At 36.5% G+C, this 14016-nt stretch overlaps 1 protein-coding gene across 1 annotated transcript; it reads right to left on the reverse strand.

Annotated features, from left to right (window-relative positions):
• Positions 1 to 6919: 6919 nt before the first annotated feature.
• On the reverse strand, positions 6920 to 8459 carry LOC145014063 (mitogen-activated protein kinase kinase kinase 18-like). Its single transcript, XM_078972429.1, has one exon. It carries the CDS (start codon positions 8244 to 8246, stop codon positions 6936 to 6938), a length of 1311 nt encoding a protein of 436 aa, XP_078828555.1. The 5' UTR covers positions 8247 to 8459; the 3' UTR covers positions 6920 to 6935.
• Positions 8460 to 14016: the final 5557 nt, after the last annotated feature.

Raw genomic sequence — 14016 nt, forward strand, 5'->3', positions numbered from 1 at the left:
GTAACCCAAGAAGCCCATCCAGGTACAACCATACCTGACCATGAAACGAATATCACCTGCTGAATGGTCCTCCAAGTACGGATCAAAGAACCCCATGAGAAACCTGAAGTATAGATGAGAACCTCATAACTTCCCATAATAACCACTTACAAAGCAAAGGCAACTACCGATTTACGATCCAACATACGCCCCTGCATGCCTCCCACACAACAATGCGGCACTTAAATCCCATATGTGATTTCCAAGCCGATCATAGCAACCGCTTCCTCCCCGTGTCTCGAGGCTCGAGGCAAGGTATCTAACAAAACCCTTGAGACTTCCAATCAACATACTAATCTGGATCTGAACCACTCAACCCACATCATTTTCACCATTAGGGCATGAACAAACATAAAACACATCCTCACCTGAGCAACCCAAGCCAAAAGATCGACATATATGGAACCACTACCTCAAACCGTGGTATCCAACCATGCTATCTTCCCTAATTAGTCCTTAAAATCTCCAAAATTCTCCTCGATCTAAGTATGGATCCTGTGCTTCCAGTAGTATAGACCCAATACTGCCTGTCACACCTATCCATACTCCCCTCAAGAATCATATCGGGTCCTCTAAGACCTAGTCACAAAATATTCCTGAAACCTGCTCAATAGCGAAGAAACTTCACTAGAATACTCCTAAGGCTATCCCAGGTATCTACACTTCTCTTCCATCGACTGCTGAAGAACTTTTCAGAATGTCAATTAGCCATTCCATGAATACAATCACATGCAACAAAGCTCAGATAATAATTTGAGTAACAGACTCATCCTTACAATGGTTGGACTCAGACAAGAGTTGTGCAGCAAGGTCAAATCTACCACTCTGAGGGTACCCAACCTTTTTCACACGTGACTTGACATATTCACTTAATGGCTAATTCACATCCCTCATGAGTTCCACAAAGCATAAAGCAATCAACATTCGTGCAGAGGATTCGACTGACACTAAAATACAATAAGATTTGACAAATCCTCCTATGAAATGCTAGATCTCAGACTCCCATCATCTTGCACGCATATTCTCCCTGCCCTCACTCTCCTAAGAGTGATAATCCTTACTCATGCCGACACGCTATGAACAATGCAGAAACCAGGGAAACCACCGCTACCTCATCCAATAATGCGACTGGCTGGCAGACCCCATACGACTTACCATACTACCTTTGCCTCACGACTCTCCAATGGTGCCAGACGGATATCACATGAATACAGTCACATGCCCCATAATTTAAACAATCTTAGGCCAAAAGATTCAATCCCACAACGGTTGGACTCAGATAAGAGCTGCGAAGCAAGACCAAACCCCTTAGCTTAAGATAATTTAAACCATGTAGCATGTGACTTAGCATATCCATTCAATAGCCAGTTCACACACAAAAGAGTCACACAACAGCCAAACAAGGGAACTCTATAGAAACTAAGTCATCACATAATCAGGAAATTCTATCATACGATTCCTAAAGATCCATTTCCTATCACTAGCATGTTGTTCTAACATATCACAATATCAAATAACAATATGGTATTTTGGGGTCTACTTATTAGCTTTGGCTGATCGTACACATCATATCCTCCTTAAGTATCTTGAAAACCATTTTTAAAAAATCATTTTGAAAACCTTTTACCTTAGTCTGAGACTGGATTCACATGAATGTTCCTCAAATTCACTAAAACCAAGGCTCTGATACCAACTTGTAACGTCCCAAAAATTTCATAAAATTTAAACTTTTCAAAACAACCTTGTTTTCAATAGAAATGTTTACAAAACCGTTGTTCTCAAAATGTTACTTTAAAAATCAGAATCTCTTTCATCATAGCTTTCAAAACATTCACATTATCAGAGTTTCCCAGAAATCATAAGTCCAAAGCGTGAGGATATGTACAGTCACACCTTCACCTTGCCACGATCTACTAAGTACCTGAAACAATAAACTAAAACTGTACGCATGAATCTTAGTGAGTTCCCCTAAAGTACCAACACCCAAACAGATAACATATATAAACAACAACATGTATACTGAGACTTCAGTATGTCTGGACCGCCTCACCGAGCCTACAACCTGTATGGACCGCCACCGAGCCTTCAGCATGAATGGAATGCCTCACAAGGCCTACAGCCTATCTGGACCGCTCCCGAGCCTTCAGCATGACTAGACGGCCTCGTAAGGCTTACAATCTATTTGGACCGCTCATCGGGCCTTCGGCCTGATTGAACCGCCTCATAAGCCTTCAGTCTATCTAGCCCCCTGGGTTTGCTAGCCTTCGAGACACAACAGGTGCGCCTCAACCCAACCACACACACATGTCAACATATATAAAGCAATTAGACACACAAAACAGTCAACGGACAAACATGCAGATTTTACAGATCACTAATCATGGCATCATCCTATCTACTAGGATACCGATCTAACAAATCATAACAACACTCAATCATAAGATAAACCAGAATAACAATCCAACAGGGCCAACAAAGGTGCCTTCGACCCATAAGTCTAGTGAGGAAAACTCATCTCGAATGATGAAGCTTACTACACGAAATCCCTAGCTGCTACCCTAATGATTTCCCAAACTAATAATTACCAAAACAACATCTAATTAGCAACTGAATTCCAAACCATGATCCATAAACCAACCCTGAGGTAAATTTTCCATTTTACCCCTGGCCCATCAAGACTCATAACTAAGGCCCAAGCCCAAAACCAACCAGTCCCAAAACTTTAAGATCCATAAAAGCCCATTACTTGCCTGATTTTCCAAATTGGGCCCAACCCCATATGGGCCTTACTCGAAATCCCAACAATTCCTAGTCCAAAATAATTCATCGATGGCCCAAAGGTCCAAGCCCATTGGGCCCACTAAATTCCAAAACCATTGGGCCCACCAAGGCCTAATATAATATCTTGGCCTAACTAGACATGTCTAAAAAAAAGTCCAAAACTCTAAGAACCCTCTGACCAAAAAGCCCAACACGCTAAAACTCCAATATAAGTCCAAAGCTCAATATGAATAAGCATAAGAAGCCCACTGTTGGACCAAACATTAGGCGTTCCCATGTGGAACGCTGAGCGTTCGTTACTCGACTGCTGATCGTGACTCTATGCCGGAACGCATGGCATTCCCAAGATGAACGCATTGTGTTCCCGAATATGGACCAAAATTACATTCATGTCTTAACCCCATAAGTCCAAAGTTGAAATCTTCAAAATAGCTTCCTATTAGAGTCTTAAGCCATAAAGTCATCATCTTGGCACCTTTGCATGGCCCAAAAAGGACCTAAACATCCATTAAATCTTCCAATCCATAATTTAAGACCCATAACCTTTGCATGGTTGGTCCACAACCATCAAGTTACTATTTTTATGACCCTAACAACTCAGAAATGCGTGGTTCTATAATCCTAGGCTTTTGGAGTGGCTCAAACTCCTAAAGAGTTTCCACATGATCATAAGAAGCACAAAAGAAGCCATAATGTAGATCTTAAGTTATAAGATAGCAAGATAGAAACTTTATACCTTCTGACACCAGCAAATGAGCTGGAGAGCCTGGATCCAAAAGTTCTTCCTTTATCAATGAGGCTTCAAGGTGATCACTCTCCTTCAACAACACCAAAATACACCCAAAGATGGTCTTCCAAGATCACACACTCACAATTAGGGTTAGGGTTTGGAAATGAGGCTTAAGGTACAATAGAGGTTGAAAGAATGAAGAGCCTTAGGTCTTGAGCTGTTTAAATAGTGCACACTTAAGGTTTTTGAGTGCAGACGATGAAGTCCCTGTGTTCCTCCCTGGAACGCCTCGCACTCGACTTAGCCTTTGTGCCCACTTTATATACTGAACACTAAGCATTCAAGATATGAACGCCCCACGTTCGGGCCTTGCCCCCAACACCAAGATAGCAATTAAAGGTTCTAGGTTTGAAAAACCTCTACACTTAATTAGACCAAGCCCATGCATGCAATATGAACCTTATAATTCTCAAGATGTTACAATAATAGCTCACTAACGCATTGAACTTAGGAATTTATCTTTTATCGTTTATCTTTCAATCCTTCCTAGGGATTTCCTATAACTATCACAACATAAATCTTTTATCTTATATTTGATAACTATAACTTTTGATCTCATAATTATTTTGTATATAAAAGTATTCACATATATACCCTAATTACGGTTATTTGAAAACAACATAAATCTTTTATCTTATATTTGATAACTCCAAAAAAAGATCTAATAGATAAATAGACAAGGTATAAACTTTATACCTCAAATGAGCTGGAAATGGAGCACAAACTCTAGATCCACTTGCTTCCTCTTGAACCCCCCAAAACTTCTTCTTTCTTCTCAAGCTTCAAAATCACAAAAAGTACACAACAAATGCTCAAGAACACTCGAAATGGGTTAGGGTTTTGAATTAGGGTTTTCTGGACTAAGGGAGGCGATGAGGGAGGTCGAAATGGGGGTATTAAGGCCTTTAAATAAAATGCAAACCCTGAAAATTAGGATTTCACTCTAGCAGACCTACTCGTCGAGTCGAGGCTCCTCGACTCGTCTAGTAGGCTTCAAGTCCCGCGTCCAACATATCCAATTCCTACTCGACGAGTTTGGGGCCTCCAACTCGTCGAGTCCCTTAACAAATATGAATGATTCTTATTTAAATACGTATTAGGAACCGGACGTTACACCTAAGGAAGTCACCAAAAATATCTCGCCAGCCATGTAGCGAGAGGAAAAAGAGAAAGAAGAGAATTAGAAATGGTGTTGATTGACTTGCTTTTTTTCTTTTCTTTTTTTTTTTTTAATTAAAATAATGCAAATATTTGATGCTACCACTCCCTATCTTTTACAGCTTGGATGCTACCACTTTCTCCATCTTAGGTGGCTTAAAAAAATCTTATGTGGCAATATGTTAAGCATGTTACCACTCCCTATAACCTTAAATTGAAAGATATAACTACTTCAACTTAGAATGTTTTCCATATATGTTCTATGTTGCGATTGTTTTGTGTACGATTCAGCCAAAAAATAGTTTGTTCCTTATCATTATATGTCGACTGATTTTGTTTTATTATGGAAACTGCTAAATGGATAAGAAGTTGTGAAGATATTGGAGATCTATCCATGGATTTCATTTTAAGACGCATGTTCATTGTTTTTACTTTTTATTTAGGACAATTATAATCATAAAGATGGCCAAAAGTGCAAGTTCTTGGAATAGAGCCGTTAAAGTACGCAAACCATCACAAAAGCTTAAACAATAGTTAGTTTTGGGTCATTTTTAGAAAAAAGAAGATACAAATTAAGGACCCCTTTCAATTTTTTATTAGTACGGCGATTATTTTACAACAAAATTTTAAATACCGTGGGATTTTTGTCTTTTCCGTCAAGACATATTTCTTAAACCACCTTTTCAAAAGTTGATCATAAAGCAAAAACATTAGTTTATCTTATTTTTATTTCTATTATTGTTACATTATTATCAAAATGGTTGACTTAGTGAGTAAGATTTAGATTTTTTTTCTCTTTTTGCAGAGCCCTTAACGAAAATATCCGAACCAGCTTATGCCTATCATGACTAATCCTCCGTACGATCATGAAATTATGCAACATGCGTCAGTCATTAAATAACCAGTGTTGTTCAAATTATGTTAATTAATTAGACAAACAATTGTCAAAAAAAAAAAAAAAAAGGTTTTAAATTAAAATTTTTATACACAAAGAATGATGGCAACAACCAATGTCAATACCATCATAGTCACAAGTTTATCCTATCACGAGAAAAGAAAATGTGTAGCACATTAGACCATCTGCTATATTCTCCACAACAACAATCGTGAAGAGCTTCCAGATCAGCTCTTTCAGCAACCACAAACCACTCCACCACCATCTAAATGCTCTTCACAGAGAACGAATAGAGAGAGACAGGAGAAGACAGAGAGAATAGGAATATGATTGGGCGTTGCCCTTCGTCCTGCCCACCACGGAAACGGGTGACCATGAACGGTCGGGCTGATATGCATGATCGTTTTCTGTGGCCACATAGGCCACGACCGGGTTCATCGTTAGTATATCAGCTGACCTTATATTTATTTTGTACGTTCCACTAGAAATCAATATAATTCAGTCATAATATTATCGATCACGTATTCATTTATATTGTAAAACTTTAACTTTCTAATAAATATAAGAGAAATCTCCGGAAAAGTCCCAATATTTTACCTTAATTTACAAAAAAGTCCCAAACTAAAATTTATTTATGAAAAAATCCTAATTACTGGTAAAAATGACGATTTAATCATATTTTTCCGGTTTACCGGTTTCATTACTTAACTGGTTTTAATAAAGTCTCATTATTTTACTATAATTTAAAAATAAGTCCCAAATTATAGTAAAATAATAGAGCTTTAATGAAAATTATAGTAAAATAACGAGACTTTAATATTTCCAGTTAAGTAATGAAACTGATAAACTGAAAAAATAGGGTCAAATCGTTATTTTTACCGGTATTTGAGACTTTTTCATAAACCAATTTTAGTTTGGAACTTTTTCGTAAATTAGGGTAAGATATTATGATTTTTTCAGAGATTTCCCAAATATAAAGTATAAAACATCAATCAACGTATTCATTTATATTGTAAAACTTTTTCTAACAAATATAAAAGTATAAAACATCAATAAGATTATATTCACCTAAATAATTTGATATTTATGCTATGCTATTGGATCAATAGTGTGCCCAATCATCACCCACCAATCCACCCACCACCCAAAAAGGGTAGATGTGATTTGTATATCGCCGACCATTTCAGAATTTTATATCAGAAAATGTTTTATCGTAACATATATTAATATAAAGACATCGTACTATAATTGCCTCTTAATTTTTATACTAAATCATATTATATAATCTTTCAAATGCGAAAGAATGACAACAAAATGCGTATAGGAAATGTGTTGGATATTATTCAAAATAAAGAAAAATATTGGGAATTTTTTTTTTATCAATACAAACAAATAACAACTGTATATATCGACAGGATCTCTATGGATCGAATCGTTTGTTGTACTTGTAACACATGCATCATTGGTTGTACTTTCATGATCGTAATTATAACTAGCATTAGATTCTGCATATTCCCAATTTGCCCTTCCACTCCCGCTTACGCTTTCTTCACAATCGACGGAATCAGAATATTCCAACGTAGTCGCGTGCCTAACCATCTCCCAACCTTCTGATTCCCAATTTGCCCCTGAGTTTGAAGCTAATTTACAAATCCGCTGTTTTGCGTTTGAGTTCTTTATGTCGAATTGATAAATCTCAAGCGTTGATTGGTTCGAAGAACTTGAAACAGACCAATCAAAGACGCATCTTGGTGAGAATTTGCAGGTGTCGATCGTGATCTGCGGTGGTGACGGAGGAGAGCAGGATACCAGAAATGGGTGTTGGAGTAACTGATCGCAGCTCCATCTCTCACTTCTCTCTCTTCTAAGACACTTGTTTAAAAAATCACGTAGATCTTCCGGTATCGGAACTGTAATCTCCGGAAGCTCTTCGGAGTAGCCGATTTGACGGAGGGTGTTTGCTCCCCTGTCTTGCCAAGCTGGCTTTCCGGTGAGGATCTCAATCACAGTGCATCCCAATGACCACACGTCGGACTCCGGTCCTTGATACTCACCTCTGATTACCTCCGGCGCCATCCACAATGGACTCCCACGTATTCCGGTGACCGGACTTCCCAATTCAATCGCCGACCCGAAGTCTGCAAGCTTAGCGATACCGGGAATGTTTCCGATCAACACATTCTTCCCCTTGACGTCACAATGAACGATGCCTCTTCCGTGAATGTAGCTCAACGCCGACGTGATGCACCGCGTATAACTCCGGAGATTCACACCACCATGTTTCACCACGTCAGTAACAGTACCGCCGGGCATGTACTCCATGTGTAAGTTCCGGTACACCGAAGAAGACTCACACGTCACATCATCTCCGAGATACGTAACGACGTATGGTGACGACAACGATTTTAAAATCCGAATCTCGTTCTCTAAACACCCAATAAACTCATTGGAACTGTTCTCCACGGATTTGACAGCGAACACAACACCATCGGATTCATCAACACCGATACTCACCACCCCAAACGATCCCTTTCCGATGCATTTCCCTCGTACCCAGTTGGATTTACGTCCGTAGTCGATCATTTTTGTGGAATTTTGCGATGTGAGTTTAGCTATGGAGTTATAATATGAAGTTGTGGGCTTGTGTGGGTGTGTTTATATATGAGTGGAGGTGGTGAAATTAATAGAAATGGGAAGTGGAAGGTGAATAATGGCGATGAGATGACGTAGTGAAGAAGAAGGTGAAAGCGGCGAATAATACCGGGTTTTATCCATATCCAATCCATGTGGAAGATGTTTGTGAAGTTACTTGGCAAAGTTGGGTTCATTCATGTCTTTGAGATGTACAATCCATGTGGACACCTACTTCTTTTCTTAAATTATTTAGGATACTTCACGTAATTTTACCCACTTCTTTTCTTTCATCTATCATCAAACTTATCGGTTGTAATTTAAAATACATGGAAATTGACAATTTAAATATATTGGTGTATAAAATAAGTCGTAAGCAATGGATAAGATTTTAAGAAAATAGCATTTATGTTTCCCAAAAAGGTTTTTGAAAGATTTTAAAAGTTTTCAATAAAAAAATTGAATTGTTAGAAAAATATCATTTTAAATATATTGTTGTGAGTTTTTAACGAAATTTTTATGTCATTTGTTTTTTAAAAGGTTGTAAGTACTTTTAATTTATGCTTGACAGATTAATTAGTAGTTGAAAATTAACTGATAGTTGAAAAAAAATAAAAATGGTTGATAAAAAATAATTATTGTTAAAAACTAGTTGATAAACTAGATGAAAGTATAAAATACCATATAAAAACATATAGAAAAATATATTATTTATAATTATAAGTTGATTTTTGGGTTATGGAACATGATAAGCTAAAAAGATGGAAATTGACAATGATTATATTTAAAAATGCACTTCTATATGCATAAACACATCCAATATGTAAATATCATAATATGTAAATATCATTGAAGGGAATCAAATTTATTACGGCAATGAACAAAGGGCATTAAATTTTTTGATATTTTTATTAACGCTTTAAAATTATAATAAGACAAAATAACCTAATTATATTTATGTTTAATCAAATAATGTAATGAAAAATTGACATTATTGGAGGTCTAAAACAATTGTTGTACACAGGCATGGTGCATTCTACAATATAATCGACCACAAGATTGAAGTAGTTGACTTTTGTATAAATGATATCTTTGACCTATTTGTGTGTTTTTTTTTTTTTTTTTTTCTTTTTTCAAAATTCAATATCTGTGGTCAAAGAGTACTTGAAAAAGGGTCAAGAAAAAACAAAGAAGAAAAATTCGGTAGTCTACACCCAAACCCAATGAAGATTTGGTTTATCCCGGACCTGGACCCCACGTTGTGAGTTGTGAGTTGTGACATAGCGATAAAGAGCTGGCCCATGGCAGTGGAACGGTGGGTAATATGACTAGCCTAACTCTTGCGGTGCGTTCATATTTACGATATATTAATTTTATATATTTTTATAATTCAAGATAATGTTTTTCTTATTAATTTACTTCAACGTTTTTATGATTTTTTTTAATGGCGAATGCATTAAACAAAAGGAAACTAGCAAGATCCTAGCAAAAGTTACAAATCACAAGCATGTAAAACGAAAATACACCACATAAACCAACACAAAAAAGTAAATTTAAGACGAAACTTAATCTAATTAAAAGTTGCAAGTTGAATGTCAACCGACGTCTTCAAATGAGAACATTTTTTATTGTTGAAAACCAAAGCATTTCGAGCTTTCAAAATATACCAAATAGCTGAGTAAACCAAGGCAAGACGAAGTTTACATCTCTCATTTCCAACATCCGAACCAACCAGAGACTTAGAAAGATATTCTCTATTGTTCAAGGGCACCAAAAAAAACCTGTCCGGCCACCAAACCAACTTTAAATGCAACTGGAAAAATGACATTTAAAAAATACGTGATCAACCTCTTCTTTCTGCGGATTACAAAAATGGCATATAGAAGAGGTTAAAGCTATTCCTTTAGAAGAAAGATTACTTGCCACAGGAACCGATTTAAGAACATTGTCCAAACAAAACAATTAGACTTTAAAGGCATCCAACTAATCCATTTGAAAGCATTTATAATTGAACCCACCACCACCTTATCACCCAAAAGTCGCCTAAAAGAATTCACTGAAAATTTCTCTAAAGCCTCCACTTTCTACCTTCATGAATCAGCAACAGAAGACAGCCTCACAGTAGCCAAACTAGCCGAGAGAGACTCAATGGCAGCAACTTCACGACCATTTCTAGGTTGTCTACGCCAACTCCAATTGGAAACAACCCCTTCCATGCTTGTCAACCTGTCAACAACCATGCAAAATTTGTTTTGTAACACCCCCTCTGACACGTATCACAATATTGTCCGTTTTGGGCCACTCGGCACGAGGACTTCCCAGGGGGTCACCCATCCCGGTACTACTCCCGCCCGAGCACGCTTAACTACAGAGTTCTTATGGGATCTGCTGCCCTCACGGCTTTAAAATGCGTTGTGATAGGGAAGGTATCCACACCCCTTATAAGGAATGCTTAGTTCTCCTTCCCAGCCGCTGATAGGGAAGGTATCCACACCCCTTAAAGTGGGTTAGATCTGATCCCACATCGGCTGGGAAGGAGAACTAAGCATTCCTTATAAGGGGTGTGGATACCTTCCCTATCACAACGCGTTTTAAAGCCGTGAGGGCAGCAGATCCCATAAGAACTCTGCAGTTAAGCGTGCTCGGGCGGGAGTAGTACCGGGATGGGTGACCCCCTGGGAAGTCCTCGTGCCGAGTGGCCCAAAGCGGACAATATTGTGATACGTGCCAGAGGGGTCTGTTACAAATGGTATCAGAGCTGGGGCACGGGTCGATGTGTTCGACAGGGACGTCGAACCCTATAATGGGGGGTGAAAGTGGGTTAGATCTGATCCCACATCGGCTGGGAAGGAGAACTAAGCATTCCTTATAAGGGGTGTGGATACCTTCCCTATCACAACGCGTTTTAAAGTCGTGAGGGCAGCAGATCCCATAAGAACTCTGCAGTTAAGCGTGCTCGGGCGGGAGTAGTACCGGGATGGGTGACCCCCTGGGAAGTCCTCGTGCCTAGTGGCCCAAAGCGGATAATATTGTGATACGTGCCAGAGGGGGGTGTTACATGTTTGCTTCAATGTTATATAAATTTGAAACATGGTTTTAAGCGTGTAACTCTCCATTCCATTTATCCTTCCAAAAGCAAAAACTTTTACCATCTCCCATCTTTCTTTCAAAAAATCATCAATAAAAATGCCCCATTCTTCCAGCTCCATTTTTATTTAGAAAATAGAAAGCCAAGTGCCTCGTATACCACATCTAGGAAATGGCTTTCCATCCACACCGTTAATTTTATGTATAATTTTAAAGCATGATGACCAAAAACCATTTTTTCAACTTTCAATTGCGACCACCATTTGATAATAAGTGCAATATTTAAATATCTAAGGCAACATATACCAAGAACTTCTTTATCTTAGGTCTAGTCACCATATCTCAAACAACCCAATGAATTTTCTTTTTCTCTTTAATACCACCCTAAAGAAATTTTCTTCTAACACTCTCGAAAGACTTTGGGTGCTCTAAAGAGAGAAAAGTTGTATAGTGGAATACTACCCAAAACGGATTTAACCAACGTGAGTCTCCCACCAAACGAAAGGTTTTTGGTCTTCCATGTAGAAAGCTTAGCTTTAAATCTATCGATAACTGGATTCCAATTCTGAGCAAGTTTCATGTTGGCTCCAACGGAAAGCCCAAGATACATGAAAGGAAATGAAGCGGACTCACAATTTAAATTGTAAGCAAAGTGGTTTATAACAACATGATCAACACCAACTTCAAAAACCTTGCTCTTATAAAGATTAGCTTTAGGTTCGGAAGCAAGGTAAAAACATCTAAGAAGCCTATTAAGGTTTATAATATTTATTTGGGTCTATTCTCCCAAAAAGTAACATCGTCCGCATACATAAGATGTGATAAGATAGGACCATTAGAAGGAAGAGAGATACCATGTAAAAGATGTCGATCACAAGCTTCTTTAATGGAAACACTTAAAATTATATATTAGCTTTAGATTTTTGACTTAACTGATTCATTTACAGGGGTGGACTGTGAACACAGGATTTCATCTAGGGGTGGCACGAGAAATTTAAATAGTAGCACGATTGTAGAAAAAAATCAATTTTTTTGCACTGCATACATGCAAAGCAGGAGTTGCCAGTGCCACTATGGGACACTATACAAAACCGCCTATGTTCATTTATTTATTATATAATTTTATTTACTTTTGAAGTTATATATAATAACTATCCTTTACTCTTTTATATTTTAAGAAAAACTTAACGCAATTGTAATTTTTTTAACATTTATATCTATATAAGAAATCATCAAATTACATTGTTAACTAATACTTTTTCTTCAAATACATGCTTAAAATAACTAATTAGATAAGAAACTATATATATATATATATATATATATATATATATATATATATATATATATATATATATATATATATATATATATATATATATAAGACATTTCATAAATATGAAGATAAATTAGTTAATTTTAAGAAAAAAATTAAAACACACTTTTGAAAAAGGTAAACCATTAGACAATGTTTACATAGATATATTTATGAGATATTCATCAAAATGACTACATATTGAGTTCTTATATTTAGTCATGTCTCTCGTTTTCTCAAATTTAACAAAATGACCATACAGTATGCATAAATAACCTTATGAATCGCGAGCGTAAGATGAAAGCCCCCTACAAGTTCCTACATTCAAAAAAATCATTCTCGTTTCATTCTTATTCCTATGTTATCCCTTAAACCGTGAAAACCAAGCAAATATCATCTTATTTTGCGCATGTGGATGGTCAAAGGACAAACATGCTCTAGTTGTAAGCAACTAATCAACCGTTCTTTTCTTTTCAATATATTTAACAATCATAACTATTTCAATAACACTCTAGCAAGTAAGGTTTAGATTTTTAGGTTATTCTAAGTTGTTATTATAGTTTTATATGCATTTATTGTGCCTTCTTGACTAAAACTGAAGTTGTGTTAGATTAACTCTCATCAACATGAATGATGAACATGCTCGTGAGCATATGACATCATGTTTGTGAATGTTGTACACACTCACGAAGGTGTTTTCACGAATATTTTAAAATATTTGAGTTGGTTATTGTTATTTGTGTGAGTATGTAACTATGTTTTTTACAAGTGTTTAAATAATTAGCTATATGATCTAAAATGTAATTTGAATGAGGGTTATTGAAAGACCTTTATGCTCATGGATCATTATGAAATGATATTTGCTAATAATATATGATTTTATAGGGTCACACTATATAACAAGTAAATACATATTGATTGTGTCTTAAGTAATATGATTATTAATAAATTAAATCATCACTTGTATTTAATTAGGGAATTATTATTTTATGAAAAATAATAACTAAAAGGAGTATAATTAGTGACATTTAATCACTTAGTGTGATTTAAATGTCATGTGCATAATAATGGACTTATATAAGACCATTTTATATATTGTGTGTATTTTATATAAGACCATTTTATATATAGTGACATTTGCTTCTTTGACTTTAAGACTCTTACACCTTCTTACTTGCTTACGAGTCTCTGGTTCATTAAATGAAAGTTTGAGATACATCATGTGTGTATAAGTATAAAAGAAGGGCGAGAAGCTAAACTAACTAGTTTTTCTTTCTACTTTTTATAAAGAAAGTCGAGAGCATCCTTCCCCTATCCATC

This window comes from Lactuca saligna, chromosome 9 (genome assembly GCF_052625555.1).
Source record: "Lactuca saligna cultivar CGN05327 chromosome 9, ASM5262555v1, whole genome shotgun sequence".
Taxonomy (NCBI): Eukaryota; Viridiplantae; Streptophyta; class Magnoliopsida; order Asterales; family Asteraceae; genus Lactuca; species Lactuca saligna.